This window comes from Xiphophorus couchianus, chromosome 10 (genome assembly GCF_001444195.1).
Source record: "Xiphophorus couchianus chromosome 10, X_couchianus-1.0, whole genome shotgun sequence".
Classification (NCBI taxonomy): domain Eukaryota; kingdom Metazoa; phylum Chordata; class Actinopteri; order Cyprinodontiformes; family Poeciliidae; genus Xiphophorus; species Xiphophorus couchianus.
In genome coordinates this window covers 216,328-241,428 of record NC_040237.1, presented here as the reverse complement: position 1 = coordinate 241,428, position 25,101 = coordinate 216,328, and the positions used below count along the sequence as shown (strand labels likewise).

The window sequence follows — 25,101 nt, the reverse complement described above, 5'->3', positions numbered from 1 at the left end:
TGAGCAGCGGAAACACCAACCAATAAGATGTGTCCGTGTTGCAGCTTGAAGAATGTCCAGTAGTCGCCCCCTACTGGCCCGGACAGCGAAAAGCCACGTGAAATTAAAATGATTAAACGAGCTATATTGAGGACCAATTTAATATTTTAAAATAAATATTTATAGGTTGCATGTCATACTATAAATAAAACTGAAACTTCATAACTTAAATACATACATTTTATGTAATCATGTACATTTTTCAACAGTTCATTTGTAATTGTGTTGCATTATAAACATGTAGAATTAATCCAGTATTCACAAATTCCCTAAAAGTGCATCTATTTCTCGATAACTTTATAGTTTTCTTGTATTACAGAAATATATTTTTGTATTACTGTAGTTCTTTTCTTTCATGGTTGTTTTTTTTATGAGCATCTGTAGGCCATTTGCCTGTCACCGTCACCAATTAGAGGGTAGCACCTGCAGTCAAATTCAATAAAGTAGAATATGAGTTCAGAGAAGGCTCATTTGTCAATTTAAAAGTACCATTCAAAACAACATTAAAGGTGGTATTAAACATACTTTCCATAACTCCAAATTTCTGTGTTACTCTGATATGATAATCTAATTTCATTAGCTGAAAGTCAAGATAATAAAAAAACATAAATATTTATTTTATTTTATTGGCACATATTTGCTGGATCATAAAGTAGCAACAACAAACAAATCTGTTGGAGAGGTACATCTAAAAACAGAAAAAAAAATTAGGCTTCATTAAAGCTACTTCTTTAACTTTATGTAATTCAAATAAAAAAAACATTTTCCTTATGAATGGCATGAAAATATGTAAACATTCTTATGTCCAGTAGTTGGAAACACATTATAAGCAAAGTCCAAGCCAACGATTTCTGTGTGGCATTATTTAGATTTTTTTTTTCAGTGCATGAACTTCAGCTCTGCATCTGCCAACCTGCAGAAAGTTAACACAGCACCGCCTCTCCTGGGTGGCGTTTTCTTCCTGGCGTCCATCATAGAAACCAGTTGGTTGAGAATCCTCCATCTGGATTTGTAATCAATCATACGCCTCGAACCTGTTGCCATCCTTTTTAGTTTCGCTCTCAACCTGATGATGAAAGCATGATAATTAACAAATTGATGCGATATGTACCGATAAGATGGATTCTAAATGCATTTTTTACATCAACAATATTTGCATTCAATCCTTTAAGACGACTAGAATTAATTCTTTTTGCTGAAGGCCGAAATGAGAACAAATTTGAGAGATTTTTTTTGTTATTGTATTTCAAAAACAAATTTACCCAGCTGAGGATGTCATGGCTTTTGAATCTTTTGTAATTTAAAACAATGGAGACCCACCAGTGGGGGGATTTGAGAGCAACACCTAAAACACCCTGCAAACTTGTGTGACGTCACAGAAAAATCAAAAAGATCACTGAACGCATTAGGAGGAGTGACTGGTTCCTCCTTACGTTTCAACTTCCTGTTTTCTGATGGTGCATATATTTGCTAAAACAAAAATATTCAAGCAGTCTTGAACGTCCAGCCATCATTCAGTTCAGGAAGGAGACGGGTTCTCTGACCAGAGATAAATGTGTTTTAGTAAAAAAAGTACTTTACAGACATGGGCTGAGTCAGCCATTACTCCAAAAACAAGGATTTCAAAATTGTTTCTGTGATTTATTTTTGCAATCAAAACGACTTTATGATTTTGTGGAGCTAACGTAGAAAAGAATTATGATTATTTTGTTACTTAAAATAACCTACAGATGGGAGTTAGTCACTTAAACCCAATGTTTTTTTTCTCTCAGAAAATTTGCAATTAGCTAAAAATCCTACATTATCACAAAAAAATTCTGAGATCTGTTTATTTTTGTAAATTTCCGCAATCACGGAATTGCAAAACAACCTAAGGTACTGCCTAAGAGACAAGAACCTGATTATTGGAGACACGTTGTCTGGTCTAATGAAATGAAATTAAAAGTATTTAGTTATAATCAGCAAGTTAAAAAGTTGGAAAGCTATTTGAAAGCCATGTGAATAGTCTCAGAAAATTACCATTTATTGAGAGAAGCTTGTGGAAAATGTTTGACATTTTAGGTCACACAGTTCAAAAGGGAATTCTATCAAGTATAAAAAGAAATGTAGTTAAACTTAGCGGCATTTAGCAAACAGAAATAATTTGGAGAAAACTATCTGACCTAAAAGTTTAATCTGATTTAATGTCAGACGGAGAGAAACAAATAGTCATGTGTTTTTACGCAGCGTATAAAGTAAACAACCTTAGTCCTCACAATTTCTTCTTTCTTCTACGTCCTTTCGTTCTACTTGTCTTCTCATCCTTTACGTCCTGTGTGCCAAAAACAAACAAAAACTGAACATACATTCATTCTTTATCTGTGTATTCCAGTCATCCATTTTTATTTTTATTTTCATAAGATTCATCAATTGCTGCCAAATACATTTCAGATCAGCTTATTGTTTCTGTGCATTAAAAAGTTGAAGGTGTGAGCATATTTTAGAAGCAAATCAAAATTATGTCACTATTATTATCTTTATACTTACTGAAGATAGGTTATGAGAATCCTCTATGGCGTCTATATGTTTCTGGAGAAAAATAACCTTCTGTGGAACAGAAGGTGATGCGATTAGAAACTTTCTTTCAGGCATCTTGAAATAAAAATAATAAATTAAAGGGACTTGCATCAGGTTTTTTCTTCAAGTAAACCATCTGATCCTTTTGAGTCAGCGTCTACTCAAATAATGCAGAACAATTTTAACTCCCAGCTGAAATTTCAAACACTTGAGTTAAAATGAATGACTGGATGAATACCTGGAACCACGCTCGCAGCTCTTCTGTGTATTTTCTCATATTTTCCTCAATTATTTCAGCATATCGATTCTTCTCCCTTTCTGAGAGCTCGTGCCACTCTTTCTTGGCCCTTGCCATACGCTCTTTTCTTGGTATAGATTTCCAGGCATGTTTCAACATATCCGAGTGAAAATATATAAACCCAGATCTGAAGAAAAAAATGCAACGTTTTCAGGTTGGATTTTGAGAAAAAAAAAATTCATATCTTTTAGGATATTTTGGTTACACGATGTGGGGAAAAAATTTCCTCCTTACAATTTTTTTTCCCATTATTTTGCTTTTAATTACACTTAAATGTTTCAGATAATCTAAAAAAAATGAGACAAATATAACCAGTGTAAAGAAAAGAGGTTTATTTTAAATGTCGATTTTGATTGAAAAAATTTAAAACTTTATTTCCTAAACCTAATAAGTTTATGTGTCACCCTTGGAGACAACAACTACAATCAACATACATTTAACAATGAGCCTTTTACATTCTTATAGGCAGAATTGTTTTTTTGAAGAAATTCACGAGAAGACCAATTTAAAAAAAAAAAATTTTTTAACCGCACTTTATATACTCACTGGGGGGGCATCTTCGGCTCACCCGGTAGTCTGATGTATCGGTCCTACAGTGAAATAAACACAAAAAACTTTAGAGGAAATTCCCAGAACGAGGCCTTGAATTTAGGCGCCTGTCTCTTTAAGAAGCTTCTACTGGTTCCACCACTCCACCTTCAGCATGTCATCCCAACAGCATTTATCTGTTACACTGTTTTCAAACGATTTTTGGAGTGCTGGACGGAGAAACAGTTCAAATAATGAGTTCTGCAGATGTGCAGTTCCACCAGGTGTTTGCCAATTGCTGCTGCCGCTAGTCTGGAGGAGCTAGGTGAGGAAGGTGTGGGGGAGGGGGCCTTGAACTGTGTTTTTAGGTACAAGTTTATGTGAATAAAGTCAACAAGAAATAATTAAACCCCAGGAAAACCCCAGGTTGCAAATTAAATGATAAGCTAATTGCAATTAGCTTATGTATTTTATTATAATTGTATTTTACGACAAAATCATTTAATATAAGTCAATTAACAAATGCTGAGTCCTTAAACTTAATTCAGAAAGCTTTGGTGGTCAAATGTGAGCATAAATTAATTCAGATTTAAATCGGAACAGAACAGAACTTTGAAATATTTCTCATAAGAGGTGATCAACACTGATCACAAGAGGCAAGGAGAACTCTACGGCAAGCCATTTTGGTCTTTAATTGGGCACTTTCCAGCATCCCCTGGCATCTCCAGAACACCGCTGAAAGTGCCACATGGCGTTTATTAGCACCACTACATGTTTAATGAATGCCAACAAACATTTAATAGGAACACTGAAACATTAAAGCACCACAAGGTGTTAATTAAACATCTGGTAGCACTTAAGTAACTCTGCCCAACTGTTTTGACAGCCAGTAGTTTTGAATTGCAAGTTCAGATGTTCAAACATGGAAAAAAAAAAGATGCACACACACAATGTTTGTCTGTAGGTTAAACACGAATTTTTAAGAGCTCAAAAAGACGTCAGTTTTTTGATGGAAATGGTTGCAGGGTTTGAATGTCGTCACTTCAACACCATTGAGCTCACGACTGCACCCACCACATCTGTGTGTTTCAAACATCTGAGAAAAAGTAGAAAATGAAAGCTTACCGGAGTCTTCTTTGGGATTTTGATTCCTTTTTCCTCAATGATCTGCTTCTTCTCCTCCTCATTTAACTTCTGCAGAATATAAAGCAAAGCAAAAAAAAGTGACTGTTTCCATGACGACAAAGCAGATTTTACAAGTTAAGCTGCGGAAATGCAATATATACTGTATATTGCCGTTGAAAACTCTCAACCTTACTTACACCCAGATAGTTCATCAGCGTTTCTTCGTAGTTTTTCTTCATCTGAAATAACAAACTGTGTTTAACAAACTCGAGGTAAGAAAAGGTGTCATTTTTTTCTTGTTGGACAATCTGTTAATACCTCTGCACAGCGTTTATTGTACTTCTGTTTCTCATTTTCACTCAATTCTTTCCAGTGTTGACTCATAACCCGAATAAAACTCGCTCCATGTGAAGTCTCGCCTCCTTTGCCTGCTGCAGAGTGTTCTATGAGGAACAGAGTATAACCATTCCTGAAAATACAGAAGAAAAAAAAAACAACATAATGACCAAATCGTAAAATCTCAAGAAAAAATCCAACACAAAGGTGATAAGGACTCAAAATATCAAATCGAGGTTTGAATTTGATAAGGTCTTTTCCTACCTTTATTAGGCTAAAATAGCTTTTGTGTTGCATAGAATATAATGACTGTTCATCAGAGGTGGGAAGAGCAACCAAAAATATACTCAAGTTGAACTATAAAGTATTAATAAAAAACAAAATACTCAAGTAAAATTTAAAAAGTATTTGGTAAAAACAACAAAAGAAAGAAAAGCATATCTTTCTTACGTGTGGATTCATTTGCAATGTGTGCAAAGATATGTGCAACCTCTAGTATTTTCAAGAATAAAAGAAATCATAAAGAGAAATTATTACAAAATAACAAATGGAAGAAGAAAAACATTTCCAAATAAAATTTCTCACAACCTAAACATTAACTTTATCTAAAGAGGGATTTTCATGCACTGAATTCATGTAGGTATGGTCACTTCAGATGTTCTGGAGATTTTTTTTTTGCCTGATTGTATATACCACTAATGAAATGTGACTGAAAATAATTGTCTATGGATCGATTTTAAAGTTGTTGAGCAATGGGAGTTGAAAAGAAAAAAGAAATTAATTCTGCTGTAAACTAAAAAATGTATTTCGATGTACACTTCCTGAAAACATTAAGAACTGTTTCTTAAAACTATTAAATGATAAATATGTTACAATAAAGACAGTTTACAAAGCGGTGGACAGTGAGTCTTACTTACCCAGGTGGTTTCTGAGGAAGACCTTTGTATTTACTGCATCCTTCACCTTCCTTCAAATTAATAAAAATGTAAGATACTTAACCTCTAACAATGATTCTACACATTTTTCAGTACAAAATAGTGCAATAGTTTTTAATTTTCTTAATAACATTTTACTGTTTATCTCTTACATACAAAAACTCTTAAACTAGAAACCCCAAAGTCCAATTTATTCTTCTTTCAGTCTGTTTTTCCTGCCCGATTTATTTCTTCCCCAGTTTTTCTTTTCTTTAACAAACAAATATGATGATATTCTAATTACCAAGAAATGTTAAAAAAAGAAGGTAAAAGTAAACACAACTTGATAAATTGATAAAACATTTCTTAAAAGGATTAGTATGTTTGTCAAAAATATTCAAGGTGCGCAATTAAAAGGCAACCAACGCAACTTAAATAATCAATGTGTCTTGCCATTTGAAATTTTTTTAAAAAGCAGTTTAATTTATCTTCTTCTTTTAAGTATAAGAATAAGGGATAATTTCCAAAAGCAAAATTTTTTCATACCATCTTTTCCACTCATACTTAAATAGATTTAGAATGTGACAAAAAGTATTTTCCATAGTTTTCCTGAGAATGTAGGAAACATGAACCAATATTTACTGTTAATCAAAGTAGAACAGAGTAGGATAGTTTAAACCTGCTAACCATGTGAGCAACAAGCAGCATTTCCCGAGAAAGAGAAAAATCACTCACATCTTCAGGGAAGATCCTTCCCTTTTTCTTCTTCTTCTTCTTCTTCTGCTTCTTCTTCTTCTTCTTCTTCTCCTTCTCATTCTCCTTTATAGGAAGATGCAGATTGTTGTCTTTGCTGAACGACAAAAGAATTTGCTGTACATTAAGTTTAGACTGGCAATTTTGCCAAATCAAATGCGAATACCAAAGTTGCTTTTCTACCAGAAGGTCTGTATATTTCTGCTGTATTCTTCAAATGCAACGCTGTACTTCTTTGCATATTTAGCCTAAAGAGCAAAATAAAAAAAAAAGGAGTTAAGTGTCAGTTCTTTGAGATATTAAGTATTGTTTTACAAACAGGCTCACTACAGACAACCTACTTTCTTTTCGTCTGAGAGTTTTTCATACTTCTTGGAAAAGGTCTTTCTCATTAACCGTACGTTCACCCCTGGATTTTTCCTCGCATACCTGGTAATTTTCTTCCTAATATAAGCAATTTTTGGAGGATCAGGCGGTTTTGGGAGGTCTGGGTGAATCTGCAAGAAAAATAAACCACACATTTACAAAAACAAGGATGTGTTATTATCCTGGGAACATTTATACTAAATAGTACCAAACTGCATTACAGTCACACGAGTTTGAAGGTTGATCGCTTACATTTTTGTCACAGAAGGGGTTTGAAAGCAAATCTTCAGCTTCATCAAGGAGATCAGGAAGGCTGCGACATCTGCGCATCTGAGGAACAACAACAGTAGAGAGAGCATCACATATGCCACATTCAAATTTTCAGCAGCACAACGTCACATTTCGCTTATTTTACCCAGCTTTTGTGCGCTTCAACAAAAGGAGGTTTGACAGTTTGTGAGGAATTTATGCTAATTTATCTTGGCGCTAGTTCAGAATCTGAAGTATTTCCACTTCATATAGGTAAAAATAACAAAATAATACAGATGTGCTTCTATGTATCTGATGAATGAATGGATGAATGAAACCAACATTTAGACAACAGTAAAGAGAACAAGCACTTTGAAATGCCTTGCTGCTGAAATGTGCTATACAAATAAAATTTGATTGATTGATTGATCTAAAACATAAATATTTTTTCCATATTGTCCTACTTTTTCTATATATCCAAATCCTACAGATACTTTAATCAAATTTTATACTATTTCAGGTTGCGAAGGAATCACCATCAGGGGTGGATGGATACTAACTACTAACATTTACTCAATTAGATTATGTTGAGTAACTTTCTTTGAAAAAAAAAAAAATCCTTTTAGGAGTATTTTTTACAATGCTTTATTTTTTACTTTTGAGTAATTTTATTATGAAGTATCGCTACTCTTACTCGAGTAAAATTTCTGGATTCTCAACCCACTGAATGAAAAATTTCTCCTTAAAATACAAAATATTCCACTTTATATTTTGGCCTGTCTTTTTATGTAATTTTTAAACATTAAATTATCGATAATTTGATCAGTTACTCAGTACTGAAAAGCCTGTTTACCAAATACCTTTTTTACTCCTTGAATAGTTTCTTGGATGACTACTATTTCCTTTTATTTCAGCAAAAATATGTTGAAGTAGTGCTACTCTTATTTGAGTAAAATTTTGGGGTACTCTACCCACCTCTGATCACAACACTATATTTGGAGCAGGAAATCCAACATCTAAATAAACATTTAAAGCTTCAGCACACTGCTCACCTTCCTCATCAGGCTGTTCCATTTCTCATGGCATTCACCTGCAGAAAACGGGGGGAATGCAACTTTATCCCAGTCTACAGCTTTCAATCCATGACCATAAGTCTGCGTTTTGTCATTCTCTGGGACGGTGTCTTTCAGAGAAGCAACGAGCTTCTGGAGGTTTTCCTGCGTCCATCCTGTAGATTCAGCCCCTTTACACAGAAAACGGTTCAATAATCTGCTCAAAATACTGTTGCTTATCTGAGGCAGCAGCAGGAAGGAGCTTTAATAATTAGCCGTACTCACCTGATTCACCATCTTCAATTGCTGCTTCGCTCATTTTCATAATTAAAACGAAAAACGTTGAAAATGTGAGAAACAAGCCTGAACGATTCACATATTTTTCCACTCTATTCCCGGTTATCGGCAGAAAACCAGCGGTGAAATAACAACTGTCGAATCATTCATTCAAACTATGAGAAAAGTAACAACCTGAAATGCATCTAAAGTCTGTAGAAACCACATGGCGTGTGTTTCTGTTTGAATACAACTTTTTCTTCTTCTGCTGCTGCTACTTCTTCTTCTTTGTATGGCGGTTGGCAAGCAGCTAATGGATGTCCATTACTGCCATCTACTGGAGTGGAGTTTGGACCGGGATGCTACATGTTTAATAGAACTTCCGTATGAGCTTCCATAAAGGCGGAGCCTTTCAGAGGAAACAGCCAATCAGGAACGAGACGATAGAAACGTCGCTAAGCAACGGAAAAAGACATTAATCCTGGAAAACCCGGTCACTAAAAAATTTATGACAAAGATCAACTTTTTAGATGGTTAGAATATCCTATAAAAATAGGATGTTTTCAGATTTATTTTACTTTTATAAGATTTTATGAAAATGTAATAGTAAATTAAAAAAAAAAAAGAAACCCAACATATTTTGTTTAAAAAAAGCGACGTAGTATTACAAAACTGGGTCGTACAGGGTTAAATGAGAACGTTGTGTTTAAAGTTGTAGAATGTGGGTGCGTTAGAAAAGAACATGAAACTTGCTGTTTCTTTTTTAAAATCAACCCCTTTTTATTCTTGCGAAAGTTTCAAATCCACAAATGTAAAGTACTGAAAACTTTGTAAAAAGGAAGTTAAATTGTATCTGGAAACCAAATCTGCCTTGCCCAACCTTAAAGGTGGCAAAAAATAAAAATTGCTCTGAATTTAATCTATTACTCTATTAGATCTGATCTAGACGACTTTTTTTCCCAGTACGTGTGTTTTTCTGTTTTGACAACCAGCTGGTGACCTCATGGTTTTGAATGTGTCTCTTCCTTTTAAAACATGTTTAAAAAATAATATAAAACACATTTTGTATTAAAAGGTACTAGTAGTGGTGTAAAAAGCACTTTTTCTTATTATAACTTCTAACAACTTCAGGGTCGTCTTTCTGCTAGTGATTCCATTACAGTGATGCAATAGAAATATAATACATCCTTTTGCAACCCTTAACCTTTTATGATGAGGGGCCATGTGTTGGATTTTTTTTTTCTTTATTCAATGATGAATAGATTTGATGTGGTGTACCTTTAACTCCAACAAAAGGCTAACCAACAAAACATAGAATTCATAAATTTTCCTTTAATATTTACATTTGAGAAGTCAAAAAGATAGCAACTGCAGCCAAAAAAGTGTTTAAAAACACAAATACCGCCATCTTTTCCATTGCCAAAGACCACTGTTGTCCTATGTTAAAGCCTGCTTCCATTTTGCTGCACAAGTAGCATGTAAATCACAAAACCTTTTAATCAGAATTTGTCTTCAAGTCAGCAAATTGAAACAATTGTTCTAATATTATATTCTGTATAGTTGCATGGAATAGACATACAGGTTTGGCTATGAATACAATCATTTTAAAACTTTTTAAAAATACTTCACTTTTTTGTTTTAATTACTTGTAAAATGCTCCTCTGTTTGCCATGGATCAACTAACATTCAGTTGACATGCATTCCACAAAACATTTATGTAAAATGCAGATGTGCTATACTTTCTGGTGTGAGAAACTAAAATTAGAGAGCAATGTATCCTCTGATCGAGTCTGCCTCAGTCGGGGCTTTCTTCTCCGTTTACATTCAAATGTCAAAAATCAGTCAAGCCTGCTTTTCTTTTCTCAGTTTTGAATTTCAAATTATCAATCTATGGGGGCTCGTCCGGGATGCCCCAGAGAACATCAATGCATCAAAGATGAACTATATTTTATGGAGAGCATGTTAACTGATTTTTATGTGACAGTCAACCATGAAAAAACATTTTAGCCTTTTTTTTCCAAGCTTTTTTTAAAAGTTTTTTTAGCAAAAATACAGAAATCATCAAATGTTTAGCTTTAGAAATGCATAAGCAAAAAGTTTTCTAAGAATATTTAAACTAAGGGGCTTTCCAGAAATTGCTAAAGCTATCAGTAATCACCCTCAATAAATATAATCTGCATCTTCATTTATCATGATACAGTAAATAAATATTAAATATCTTGCTCATCAGGGAATTGAAAACTCACTTGAGCCTAAAATAAAATAACTATACAGTTCCTTTAGGATAAAAAAAGTGTCAGCAGCCATTATTTCAGATGTCTACAAAGGCATCTGAGTTTCACAGTACACATCCTGTCCAGGCTCCTCCTCAAACATCACCTTGGCATCATCAGCATCCAGCTAAAATAAACAAAAAATATGGGATTTATGAATGCAACAGAGCAAATTTTCACCATTAATTAATGAGAAGACTCTTACACATTTCATTTCCAGTTCGGTGAAGAGATGCCCAGTCATGACCATTCTCAGAGGGATGGTGAGGATGAGAACGAAGGGAAGAGCAAGGGATATCAGGCTGGACTTTACGAGCCACAGGATGCCGAGGCAAACTACCTGGATGGCCGTATACAGGTGCATTCGTCCTGTGCTTACCTGTGTCAAACATACACAGATATCAGTCAAGCAAATCGGGTCCTAAATATGATCAATCAATCAATCAAGCCTATCTGTATAGAATATCTCAACAACTAGGCGGTTCAAAGTGCTTTACATCATAAAAACACAAAAATACAAAACCATCAACAATTGAAACATTACATTTTCTAAGTGCCATCATTTCACATCAGTATTTTGAGTAATGTTTCATTTATGGTTCAAAAGCAACTCTAACCAGGTGAGGTTTTAGTCTAGATTTAAAGGAACTCAGTTTTACAATTGTCAGAAAGATTGTTCCAGATTTGTGGTGCATAGAAGCTGAATGCTGCTTCTCCATGTTTGGCTCTGGTCCTTGGGATGCAGAGCAGAACCAGAACCAGAAGACCTAGGAGGTCAGGAAAGTTGATACAACAGAAGCAGATCTCTAATGGGTGCTAAGCCATTAGTGATTTATAAACTAACAACAGTATATTAAAGTTTATTCTCTCAGTGTAAGGACATTAAAACTGGGGTGTTGTGCTCTATCTTCCTTGTTTTAGTCAGAACTTGAGCAGCAGCGTTCTGGATCAGATGCAGTTGTCTGATTTTTTAGGCAGACCTGTGACGACACCGTTGCAGTGACCAATGCGACTAAAGATAAACACACGGATGAGTTTCTCTAGATCTTGCTTAGACATTAGTCCTCTACTCCTGGAAATGTTCTTCAGGTGACAGAAGGTTGACTTTGTATGAAAAGAAAACTATTGATACAATCGGTGTATATTTACCTACATATTGTATCTTAGGTATCTACATGTTTTTGGATACGCTTCTTTCCTGCATTATGCTCTTCAGCTCCGGTGAAAATGAGGGGACTCTTACTCTGGTGGCGTAAGGTTCATCTGGATGGTATTTCTTTGGAATGAGGAGAAGCAGTATGCGATCCCACATCTGGATACCATTCAGTGACGTCACTCCCATGTAGAGGAAGATCCCAAACAAAGCTGACATGGGAATCAACTTTAGGATTGGCTCCATAAGAATTGATAAACCTGGATATAAGAGGATATTTTTTTTATAAAGGTATCTCCGTTTCCATAAATCAATACATGAGAAGAAGACAATAAGCAGGACCTACCAACAAGCAGAGCTACCACAATGCCACTGATTCGCTGCTCCACTACTCTCTCTATCTTGGGTTTTGTTCCTTTGCTCATGACTGTGAGAGCGTTGGCGTGGGTTACAGATCTGACCGTGGCAGCGCTCAGCCAAGGCACACCAAATATGGCGCTGAGTCCTCCCATGCCGACCAAAACCAGCAGGTCAAAGTGGAACCCGGAGCCTTTGGCCATCTTCCGCTCCGGTTTACTGATGATCAGACTGCTCAGAGACAGGAGGGATAAATCAAGGTAAAGAAAGGCCACACTCTCTGGTGATAAAGATCTAGAGAGAAATTACAAAACGTTTCCACAATTTGACACTTTATAACCACAAGTGTCGATATTTTGTTTGGATTATAAGTGGCAGAACAACACAAAATAGGTTGGGGTTTATTCAGCTTTTCACAGGTTTTCCTCTCAGAGTCCATTGTGGGATGGACTCTGAGAAGCTAAAAGTATTCCTCATAGCATGATGCTAATGCCTCCATGTTCTTCTGCAGTGAAAATGTTCAGCGTAATGGTCAGTGTTAGTTTTTCAAAACACAGCGCTCTGGCAAGTAGGCCAGAAACATCTGTTTGATCTGAATCTATGATAACATCATTTTCTAGATGTTTTCTTTACCCTCTTCATTGTGACTTGTGGCAAATGTAAATAGGAGTACTATTGGATTTTCTTCAGCAGCAGATTTCTTTTCACCAAATTTGTGGATTGCTTGTTTAACAGTTGTCATGTTGACAGATTCTCCCTGAGCTCCTTCAAAGTTATCTGGTGGTTTAGAGAAAAAGGGGCTGAAAATACTTTTTTATTTGCAATAATAAATATGTAAAAAAGAAAACATCTAACTTCTAACTTCTTTGAGTTGGTCTAGCACATACAATCTGAATAGATTATCTTAAAGTTTGTGGTTGTAACAAAATGTGGGAAAAGTCAATAGATGTATCTGTTTTTGCAGGACACTGTAACTCACGTAGTGATCTGAGACTCCAAGAAGATGAGAATGAAGACAAGAAGAGCAGGAACGCAGGATGCAAACATCAGCCATACGGGAAAAGATTTGTGCTCCCCAAAGGGATTGATAAGCCAGCCTCTTTTGGCCGGATTAGACACCGTCAGGCCTTTAGGAACAACCAGTTTCTGCACATAAGAAGTAAAATGTTGTCAGTTGAGGACATTTGAGGTTTACTGTCTGTCCAAGTCTGTCTTTTAAACAATATGGAAGCTTTGAAAGAAAAGGCCAACCTGAGTGTAGGTATCTTCGATATTATAGTCCGCAACAACCATGAGGAAAATTGCAATGGGAACTCCAAAGTCGCCAAGCAAGCGCCTGATCTGAAGAAGAGAGGCAAAATCCAAAATAGTTGATTATTAAATCCACTTGATTTAATAATCAATCATTAAAGTCATAATGTTTGAAGAATGAAGTAGTAATTTTATGAGAACTCTAATACAAAAAAAAAAAAATTCAAATGGGAAACTTTTAGCATCTTGTCATGTTATACTTTTCCAGGAAGGAAAGTCCCGTTCTTGAACTGCCGCAGGAAAAAAGCGATGAAGAAGCAGCCAAACATGAGGCACATGGAGAGCAGGGCCGTGTTCGGGTACGGAGGCTTCACAGTGTTCTCAATCACCGTCGTGTTTCCAGTTTTGTTGTCATATGTAGTGATCCACTCCACCCTTGGGTGCCAGGGATTTTCCAATGTTGCATTCACATGATCATAATTCATAATCAGTGGATGTGCCTTGAAGGTCTGAGAAGAAGTTGACAGAGAGTTAACAAAGAGATGTGAGATGATTTATTTGAGGAGAGAGAATATATCTTTAAGTTTTTGTTTACCCTTCCTAGCTTGGAAAAGGTTTCATAAATGAAGATGATGGAGATGAGAATGGAGAAGATTTCCTGGGTGAAGCGTGAGATGTAGCGCACTAGAAAGCTGCCCTCAAAGGCGACAATGATCACCACGATGATGACGAGCCACACCCCGACCCACACCCTTCCAACGATGTACTCGATGTCCTGGGACTTACAGAACTGAACAAAGAAAACTAGGGATGAAGTGAGCCGTGACCATGATCAAATGTTTTTTAAAACCCCACAGTTTAACCTCACAGCAAAGAAGGCCTCTTCAAACACCAAAAGAGGGCCGGAAAAACCGATAACCAGGATGGGCTGAGCTGCGACGAAGCAGAAGATGATACCCTGGATGCTGGTGGAGATGAGGAGCTCCGGCACACCCATCATGTTGTCTACCTTATCAGCTAAAGAGAGAAATGCTTAAAAGTTATTCAGTGATTCTATCTGGAAAATAAACGCAGATTTCGATTTGGTTACACACCCAGCAGGCCTCCAAAGGTGATGGCAGGAGACAAAGCAGCAAAGTAGATGAAAATAATGGCGGCCAGAGCCTGGGCGTTTAGGGCATCTGTGAGGTCACTCTTGTAGTATTGGTAGCGTCTCTTTATGTCTCGAATCATCCCGCCGAAAGGCCGACCCGTGCGTGAAAGGGGATCTTCAACAGAAGCCCCACTCGCTATAGAAACTGCAGAGAAATGCTGTCAAGTTAAAACTGCTCCCAAATTTGTATGTTGGTGAACATATTGGTCTTAACTTGAGGAAATTAAGTAAATTTGAACAAGTTCTGCCTTGTTTTTTTAACTTCATGTGCTGCTTTTTACCCACAGATGCACAGAGTACCCAAAAATTGTACTCAAGTAAAAGAGGCAATAATTTCACATATTTTACTTTACTCAAGTAAAGTTAAAATGTAGCTCTCCAAGAAATTACTCAAGTCAGAGTAAAAAAGCATTTGGCAAAAAGTCTGATCAAATTCTGAGTAACTGATCAAATTATCAATTATTTTATATTTTAAAATTACATAACCAGACGTACCAAAACATAAAGTGAAGTGGAAATTTTGGTGTTTTAAGAAACAAGATGACAGTAATTCATATAAGTAATAAAAAATAACAAAGTTGGGCAAAAAAAATGTTTCCAAATCAGTTTCTTTCAATATAAAACTGAATTTTTGGTTAAAATACATTTGTTTTTCAGTCAAGTAAGAGTAGCATTACTTTGTGATAAAATTACTCAAGTAAAAGTAAAAAGCACATTTAAAAAAAAGTTACTCAAGTAGATGTAATTGAGTAAATGTATCTAGTTACTACCCAACTCTGCACATTTAATCTGAATAGTGAGCGTATACTGGGATCAAGAGTGAGAAATTCAGTGTATTTTTGTTTATTTATTAATAGTTAAGGACCAACTGAACGTATGGAAATATTTTTTATGAACTATTTATTGATTTAATGCTTCCTAAATGCTCCCACCTGTTCATATAATTAAAAGCAAAATTTACCATCTTTACCATCCTGGTTTATCTGGCTATCTTGTGTATGCTACAGTGTTAAATATGTAGTAATTAAATCCCACAGTGATATTTCCCCTTAGATGTGATGAGAGTATTCACCAATCATTATTTAGCAGCTTGTCAGATTAACTGGTGTTAATGATCAGTGGTTTTGTGTGTGGTTTGGTACAACATTTATTAGCTCCATTGGTTGAAAAAAGTTAAAAAAAATAAAGATTGCACTCTTTGTGGCTGTTCTCTAAACATTGAATATTTTTCACATCCCTTACCAGCATACCCACTGAGTTTGGTGTCATGGTAAACAGGGATTCTCCATCTTTGTTCCAGTTTCACTTGTCTGAAACTGCTAAGTCATGGCCATAACTGTTTATATGGGCAACTTATGTTTGAGCTATTTTTCTTCTGACAAAAAAATCTCCATAAATCTTGTAGATTTATGGCAATCTAAGTGTATGTTAAAATAGGATTCAGGTTCATTTTTAAATATGAGTGTGGGATCATGCTCCTGCAAAAGAAAAATCTGGGGTTTTTTGCACATCTTTAATAGAGGTGGTTTTAAAAGTAACTCTCACCTCTGCGAGTTTTGGAATCCCTCCGGAGCGTCAGGTCTTGAGACTGCGGTCTGTCCTTCAGGAGTTTCTTCTGAAAGCTGATGATGGAGCTGAGCATCCCTTCATTCTTGATTTCAGTGGGTGGGATGACAATGCTGCAGTCGATAAAATCCACCAAGGCATCCGTTAGCTCTCTGGCCGTCTTTGCTTGAAAGGCCTCCTGGTTAAAAACCTTGGATGGAGAAAGTGGGAAAAACTTTTAATTTCTCTCACAAATAATTTGATATAAAATTTGGTATGTTTGACAAATGTCTCACTTTGTCAGCCATCAGAGCGGCCATAGCTCGGCCAGTCTCATGGTAGTCCAGGTCAACTTTGCTTGGGCCAATCAGAACAAAGACGAAGCGAACGGGAACCGGGACTTCCAGAGCTGAGTCGAGGGAAACCGCTTCCTTCAGCCGCACAAAAACAATCGTGGCTTTCTCGAGAAAGTCCAAGGCTCCTGGTCAGAAAGAGACACAGTAAATGTTGTATTTGAAGTTAGATAAAATAAAAATGATGGCCGTAAGAAACCAGTTCCATCACTGGAAGAAGGTAAAATAAGAACAAAACCTGGAGCTCACCTACTAGCACCATGGAGGCCTCAACATGATCGCATTCATCTTTCTGACCAAGACACAAAAAAAACATGAGTTAAAAATATATACTTTATCTTTAAGAAGGTTCTCATATGCAGAGGTAAGTAAAGTACCCAAAAATTTACTTACGAGTAAGAGTAGCACTACTTTAACATATTTTTAATCAAGTAAAAGTAAAAAGTAGCCGTTCAAGAAATTACTCAAGTAAAAGTAAGAAGTACAGCGTAGTAAAAGTAAAACACATTACATAATAAAATGTAATTGAGTAAATGTAATTAGTTACAACCCAACTCTGCGTACATGCTGCTGTATGCCAGCGCTTCTCAATTCCAGTCCTCAGGCCCCCCTGCTCTGCATGTTTTGGATGTACCTCTATTCCAGAACAGCTGATTCAAATGATTGCATGACCATCAAGTGCTGCAGAAACCTGTTAATCACCAAAATATTCAATCCAGGTGTGTGGCAGAAGGGAAACACCTAAAACATGTAGGACATGGGGGGCGTGAGGAACGGAATTGAGAATCACTGCTGTATGCTCTGCAGCAGTAAAACCAAAACCGTCTCATGCAAAATGCTTTCCTCTTTGAAAAATTGAAAGAAATAATATCAAAGGCAGCCTCATTGTTTTATCAGAAGGAAAGTTTGGTTCCAGTGGGGAACTTACTCTTTCCCTGACAGAAAACCTGTGCAGGTCCGTCCCATCAGTCAGCTTTTGGCCCTCTGGGTCGGCGGATTCACTGCAGGCAGAAACGTCACAAGCTTAAAGCTTTATCTTCACATATATAATGCACAAAAGTTAGTCAATTAAATCTTCTCATTTAAATAATAATTTAAAAAATCTGAGTACCCTGATGTGTTAAAGAGACTTACAGATATTTTGTCTAATCAGCAAATGCAGAAAAACAAACAAACAATTCTTTAATAATTAAATAATTAAATCCGTTCTAGTTATTGGTTCAACAAGAGGCCAACAATCTTTTAAATACAAATAGCTATGAAATAAATTGTATCCAAAGGCCCCAAAAAATAAATATAAATATTTACTAAATTAAAAGTTTTATTTTGAAAGCTATCGCTGCTTAGAAATCTTAAATGTTATCTTATTGATAAAACAAATTCTCTTGTCTTGTCTTTAACACTCTGATCATTTTTGTGTTTTCATGACGGTTTTGTCACAAAACTACGCCCCAAAATAACATATTGATTTAAAAGTAAATAAAATCATATTTTGAAAATGGTTTTATGCTTTTGCTTCAAATTGGAGTAATACCTAACATGACAACATGCCTTCTCGTCCAACATCAGTGTCTGACCTCACAAATGCTCTTCAGTAACAACATTCAAAAATTTCATAAAACACACTCTGAAACATCATGGTTGAAGCTGTCACAACTCCAAAGGAAGGGCAAATAAGAGGCCAAATCTTTTGCAATGTATTGTAAATTAAAAAAAGAAGTAATCATAAAAATAATGTTAATGTTTTTTTTTTTATTTATTCTGCTTTTAACATGTATGGTAACTATTGTCCGGATTGGTTGCTTTGCAGGCAGATTGTTTGGTGGTCATTGATGTTCCCTTAATCACAGGTTTGGGCATTACAGCAGCAACTTTCTCTAACTAAAGCAGTTAAACCCAAACCTCCTGAGTGGAGCTTTGGTTAATTGCCTCAGCGGAAAGCCTACGTGTAGGTCACCATGTTTGAGTCACTGCTGGGTGGCGTCTCAAAGGGTACCTGCGATTTTGAAGCAGAGAGTTGAGCACACCTTCGCGGTCTCCAGATCTAATCTCTTTCTTGCTAACCATCTCGCCAACCACCTTCTCAGCGATGGCAGCCAAAGTTTTCTCCTCGCAGTCGAAGATTGTCACAACTTGAGAGGAGAAATATAAGTGGACATTTTAATAACACGAGGAAAATAATCTGTTTTCGCACCATTTTGCAAAGGCAGCATTCAAATTTCTATTATATTTACTGTACTTTTGAGAAAAAAATGTGTGCAGTGTTGCTAAGCTTCTGAATTTGATGTACACTGCAAAAATAGCAAATATTTTGGTCTAATTTTTAGTGCAAAATAAGAAATAATAAGAAAAAAAATTAACTTACAAGATATTTTCCACAAATCTGGAATAAACTTTCAGAAAACTGCAAAACAGCTGAGTTCCTTAACGTATAAACCCGAGTAAAAACCCAGCTGTTTGGAGTTACTTTTGAAACATAATCAGTAAAACATTAATTAAAAATCTGATATGTAATAATGGCAAAATGTAGTGTTTCAGTGTTGGCTGTGTGTTCTGACTTTGTATTTTTGTGTTTTTATTATGTAAAGCACTTTGAAATGCCTTGTTGCTGAAGTAATCTGCCAGTGGAGCTAATATTTTTTCATCAATCTTAAAGATTATCGACATAAAACGAGCTCTTATTTCTTGCTGAGAAGTGACATGTAGGTTTTGTCTTATTTCAAACATATTAAGATATTTTCACTAGAAACCAGACCAAAAATACTTGGTGAGATTTTGTGTTTTTGCAGTGGGTAATAAATCAATATTTAAACCTCTAAGGTTCAGTGGGACACACAAACACATTAAAACACATTAAATATTCCCAAAGAGACATGTTTTTAGAAATGTTTGCCACTGACCGGTGTTCATCGTGCGCCGCAGCTGGATGAGGCTCTTGAAGGTGAGGTAGGAGATTTGGGTGGATGCCCACACCCCAGCGTGCGGGTCCAAGCTCTCCTCGTAGCCCGCCCATCGGCCCGTCTCCTGCCAGTAGCCCTGCTGCTCCTGCTCCTTCATCTCCGCCTTCTGCTTCACACACCTGTGAGCGGACAGAGGCACACAGAGGTGAGGGCATGGTGGAGCTGCTGGTTAAATGAAGAGCTGCACAGGGCTGGTGGATGAGCTGGAGCTGCGCCGCCTACGAGCACAGCCTGAGCATGTGGTTTGCAGCTGAGGTTTCTGTGACCACTTCATGTACGTGGTCCGTGGGCCAGATAAATGACGAACAAGACAGTGGCTTGTTTGTAATAAGTAGAGAGTGCAACCAGAAAGAGCTGCTTCCTTTTAGCCTGATTTTGTAGTAAACTCTGGTTAAAACAAGAGAATTATTGGAAAACTAACTCTGATTTTTCTTGATACAGTTAAAACATGAAGGTAGTTCTTCTGTAATTACTCAGCTGATTCTTTTTCTTGTATTTTTTGTTGTTGTTTTAGGTTTTATTACCTAATTTTGGGCGGTTGGATGACAGGAGAAGCATCAGTAACATTTAAATTACTGAACTTTTGGTCTAGTTTTAGTACAAATATCTTAGTATACTTGAAATAAGGCTAAATTAATTTACAATTAATGTTTCAGCAAGATATAGTAGCTTGTTTTAAGTAAATAATTCCTTAATAAAAAAAAAGTAATTCATTATTTCACCTATAGCACTTTTTCCATCAGTATTTAGCAATTATTGAGTGAAAACAAGCTCATATATATTGCTGTAAAGTTACTTATAAGTTAACTTTGTTTTATTTCAAGTGTACTACGATATTTGCATTGAAACTAGATCAACACTACACTGTGTTTTTGCAGTGTGCCGTACATTTTTGTGCAGCCTTCTTTACTCTGAAACACGTAATTCAAATCCAGTTCAAATGTCTTCAGTTGTTCTCTGAACAGTGAAATTGAAACTGAAGAGGATTAGAATCACTGGGGGGGGAAAAACCCATCTGAATTCTTAGAAAAAAGTTGGAATTATGAGATTGACTTCAGATTTTTTAAGTATAGCTACTCTGGGAAGGCATCCGTGGTTTGTTAATTAAGTTAAGTGAATGAAGAATGAAGCATGGGAATGGCAGCATAATGCTGCGAGGATGCTTTTCTTTAACAGAGATGTGGAGACAGGTTAGAAGTCGTGATAAAAAGCCTCATGCGCCACCATGTCTGGGTCTATTATACAAAATCCCAACCAAATACAACCAAGTTTGTGATAAAACAATGGAAACACTCAATGGGGCATAAATACTATTGCAATGCCAATATGCTTGATAGAGGGCAACTAAACTTTCTGCCGTGGTTCAGTTGACTTCTTTTCAAGCACGTCGGATTACCGCGACCTGGATCACTGGAAGACTTCAGAGACCACAGGATCAGATAAAAATCACCTTCATGCTTTACTGCAAGACCCAAACACACAAGATATAATGGGTGTTGTTTTCCCCCACAGCGGCAACAGGTACAACACCAAGTTAGGTCAGTCATCTCCGACAAACTGGACATGGATCAAGAGGAATTGGGAAGGTGACGCTTTGTGTCTAAAGTAAACATGGTGGCTATCCTGTTTCAGGAGGAAACTGGCTGCAGGGTCTGCTTCGTTGCTGGTTTCTGTCAGCGGCGCGAACGACGGATCACCCTGGACACCTTCCACCGACTTGTTTGCACTGTCAATACGTCTTGAGTGGTTTGGTGTGTGCCGTGTACCTGGCAGTCTTTCACTGGGATTTTCGTTGGAGGTTGTCTTCCTTTCTGCTGAAAGAAACAGTATTGAGCAAAATAGAGATAATTTTAAAAAATGAACATATGAATATAGTCAAGAGTTTGAGAGGGAGTTTATCCAGAGTGTAGCGGTTGACCTCTAATCCCAAAAGGTGGGTAAAGAACCCAAAACTTACACTCAAGTAAGAATAGCACGACTTCATCATATTTTTACTCAAGTAAACCAGAGTTATATCTACTCAATTACATTTACTTGAGTAACTTGTTGGATATAAGGTACTTTTAGGAGTCTTTTTACTACGCTGTACTTTTGAGTAATTGTATTATAAAGTATTTCTACTGTTACTTGTGTAAAATATCTGGATTTTCTACCCAGTGAATGAAAAATAAACATGTTTTAACCAGAACTTCACCAGACACACACACACATCTGCAGTTTTTGTCAAAGTTTCTGAATTTCTTATTGAAAGAAACTAATTAGAAAAAATTTATTTTACCTGATTTTGTTATTTTTTGTTACTTATATAAATTGTTGTCATTTTCATCCTTAAAATACCAATATTTCCACTTAATTTTTAATTTTTGTTCCATCTGATTATGTAATTTATAAATATTAAATGATTAATAATTTGATCAGTTACTCAGTACATGAGTACACTTTTTACCAAATATGTTTTCACTTTTTCTTGAGTAAAAATATGCTGAAGTAGTGCTACTCTTACTTGAGTAAAAAAAATTTTGCCTACATCTAAGTTAATTTTAAAAATATCCATCCAAGAAATTACACAAGTAAGAGTAAAAAAGTATTTGGTAAAAAGTACTGAGTAACTGATCAAATTATCAAATATTTTATATTTAAAAACTACATAATCAGATGGACCAAAATATGCAGTTAAGTGGTAATTTTGGTATTTTATGGACAAAAATGACAATAACTCATATTAACAACAAAAACGAAAATCACAAATCTGTTAAAAAATTAGTTTTTTTTCCAATAAACCTTAACAAAAACTGCAGCGGTGTGCCTGTGTCTGGTGGATTTTTGGCTAAAACATGTTTGTTTTCCTTCCAGTGGGTAGAAAATCCAGAAATTTTACTACAACTTAAAGTAGAGATAATAAACATAATTATAATAAAATTACTCAAGTAAAAGTAACTAGAACAGCGTGGTGAAAATACTTCTAAAAGTTTTTTTGTTTTTTTTCCTGAAAGTTACTCAAGTAAATGTAACTGGAGATATCAAGTTTTAAGACTTGGACTTGTTCAGGTTTGCTCTGGGATGGGCAGAGTTGGGTAGTAACTATTAAAAACATTTTATAACATGAAAAAATTAAACACATTTTGTTCGTTTGTGCCTTTTTTCCATTGCAGTTGGATCAAATCTCTGTTGTGTTTACATAGTTTCTATTTTATCTGAGATCAAACCTGAAGTTTTCTGTAACGACAAAAAGATTTATTTCCAAAACACGGCTGTTCAAAGAGCAGTTGATTCAGAAGATTAAACTGGGATGATGCTGCTCAGCCGGGAGTCTGGGGTGTGTACCGGGCAACGCTGCATATTGAGGACCTTTTGCATAATCTCTTACTCTCTAAAGACCGATAGGGTTCATATTGCCGACAGTATCCTACAACCTTTAGATGTTTCTTTGGTTTAACAAAGCTGAAACAAATTTCTAAGGATCTAATTTTATGAATCAGGTGTGTTGAAGTAGAGACACATCTAAAAGTTGCGAGACATTGTCCTTAGAGGACTGGAGTTTGAGACTTGTGCTTTATTTGACATCCTAAAGTAGTGGATCATTATTGTTTGAGCTACCATGTGTTTGGTTTAGATGCTTTAGGTAAAGTTTAAAGCTGGAATAAGTTCAAGGTTGGACACAATTTAATAGAAGTCAGTGCAAGCCCCTAATGTGGTACATGTGTGGACTTATTTACGACACCGACTTTGGACATTTTCTATAATAATCACTCAACTTTTGAAGACTAGTAGTAAAACCAAATCTTGTTCCTACTGCTGCAAACCCCAACGTTTAGAGTTAGGTGCGATTAGAATTGCTAAGTCCATAAAAAGTTGGACTGTGTTAAGAAAGAAGAGCTTGTGATTTTGTTTGTTTATATATGATGATGGAGTCCATTATTCATTTACTACTTGTTAACATGGGGACCAAATTGACTTTGGTTTTAGTTTCAGGGTTAAACTGTGAATTAGTTAGGTTTAAGTTAAGGTTCAGATAGAAGATTTTAAATGACCTAACATTAAATTTTTGGCAGGCGGGGACATACAAATCTAATCTTGAATAATATGCATAAATATCCATAGTAAATATGCATTTTAATGTGTGTTTGTCTTGTTTTACCCGTACAGATTGAATTTTTTCTTAAAAAAGCCAAAATTGGGGACACATTTCTATTCATAAACTTGAGGAGTGAACTTGAAATTAGTGTTCAGGACTCAACTTTTTAGCTTCCAGCCAAAATAATAGGGAGGTTCAACTATCATGTCAATAAAATATTAATTAAATGTTGAATAACAGGAAAAGAAGCCGTAATATCTAAATTATTGCTCATATCTATTTTATGTTGGATAGTTTTTTTTAATGATAAAATGTTATCAAGCCCATACAAATAAAAAGTATAATAGAAACTTAATTAAATAGAAAAGAACACAATATTTTGAAAATTGCATAACAACTAGATTCTATTCTGTAGCAAGAATATTCTATTCTATTCTGTAGAATAGAATAGAATAGACATTACCTTTCTTTTGGATTTGAGCATCAACAGTTTCCAAGTATTTATTTGTATTTTTCATTTCTATTTGTCGCCACAATTTTTCAGTAAACAGTAAAAGTAACAGCTGTTGCATCCGTCATATTTTCCTAACAATTTAATTAAAAAAATAAACCAAATTATGAAGAAATTCTTCACTGAACTGTGGAAAGCACCCAACGCAACAATGACTCTCAGAAAATAACACGAAGCGCACATTTTCCAGGAAGTGTTCTGCTCCCATATTTTTCGCCCTGCAAAGTTACAGCTTTACTTGCATTCAAAACTTCATCATAAAAAAAAGTGACACCTACCTTCTGCGGGCAAAGTGCTGCCATGTAAGTGTCCAGGATGGCAAAGAAAAGTGACTTTATAAACACTCCCTCTTTCAAAGCCTCTCTCTCTGCATATGTAAATGCATGTTATATTATGATGGGTGGGACTAAAACATGTATGCACAGACGTGAACATGGAGACTGTAATTCTTTGGGACATCCTTCTACAGCGCAATGTGTTCTGCACTAACCCATAATATTGATGGTGCATACACTGACTTGGCATGCCAGCAAACCAGCCACACTGTGTCATTATACAGCCAGCAGCTTATCAAATTTTTGTTCGTGTTTATTTGACAACAAAGTCTTTGATTACGCTGCCAGGTTTGCCCTCTAACCTTTGCCGTCTTCTTTTTCTCTAAACTGTTCAACCCTTGATGTCTACTTTGGGATGTGCTCTTACGAAATATAACAAAGTTAGGAAGATGGGAAGATATAATACTGAACAAAATGATATTGGAGCAACGTTTCACAAACTTTAGCAAACACTCAAGGACCATCGAACTTTAAATTACCCCACAATGACACACACAAAAATATGAATCTCTTACCTCACTTATTGTCATGAACCATTCATTTTGAGTTGTTTACATATTGTATTGGATTATTTTTGAATCCGATACATCGTATATGATCCGATCATATACAGATCATCGTATCAGATCTGATATATGATATA

The 25,101-nt window shown here is 35.8% G+C and overlaps 2 protein-coding genes across 3 annotated transcripts; both read right to left on the bottom strand.

Annotated features, from left to right (window-relative positions):
• Positions 1–635: 635 nt before the first annotated feature.
• Positions 636–8,797, bottom strand: LOC114152323 (putative upstream-binding factor 1-like protein 6). Of its 2 annotated transcripts, none has more exons than XM_028030172.1 (16): positions 8,502–8,797; positions 8,217–8,407; positions 7,168–7,245; positions 6,891–7,046; positions 6,733–6,797; positions 6,532–6,646; positions 5,800–5,849; positions 4,865–5,015; positions 4,744–4,785; positions 4,547–4,615; positions 3,440–3,483; positions 2,834–3,020; positions 2,705–2,752; positions 2,566–2,625; positions 2,295–2,350; positions 636–1,105 (listed from the first exon to the last, which is right to left on the bottom strand). In XM_028030172.1, exons 1-16 carry the CDS (start codon positions 8,539–8,541, stop codon positions 919–921), a joined length of 1,539 nt encoding a protein of 512 aa, XP_027885973.1. In that variant the 5' UTR covers positions 8,542–8,797; the 3' UTR covers positions 636–918. The 2 variants fall into 2 exon arrangements, with proteins under 2 accessions (XP_027885973.1, XP_027885974.1); XM_028030173.1 differs by having other exon boundaries at positions 969–1,105; positions 2,283–2,350; positions 8,502–8,796.
• Positions 8,798–9,583: 786 nt separating this feature from the next.
• slc4a1b (solute carrier family 4 member 1b (Diego blood group)) lies at positions 9,584–24,445 on the bottom strand. Its single transcript, XM_028029126.1, has 18 exons — positions 24,402–24,445; positions 21,304–21,348; positions 19,478–19,656; positions 18,574–18,709; positions 17,506–17,578; positions 16,827–16,869; positions 16,521–16,705; positions 16,225–16,435; positions 14,621–14,824; positions 14,395–14,543; positions 14,122–14,316; positions 13,787–14,035; positions 13,527–13,616; positions 13,255–13,421; positions 12,265–12,506; positions 12,009–12,178; positions 10,971–11,144; positions 9,584–10,892 (listed from the first exon to the last, which is right to left on the bottom strand). Exons 3-18 carry the CDS (start codon positions 19,632–19,634, stop codon positions 10,812–10,814), a joined length of 2,526 nt encoding a protein of 841 aa, XP_027884927.1. The 5' UTR covers positions 19,635–19,656; positions 21,304–21,348; positions 24,402–24,445; the 3' UTR covers positions 9,584–10,811.
• Positions 24,446–25,101: the final 656 nt, after the last annotated feature.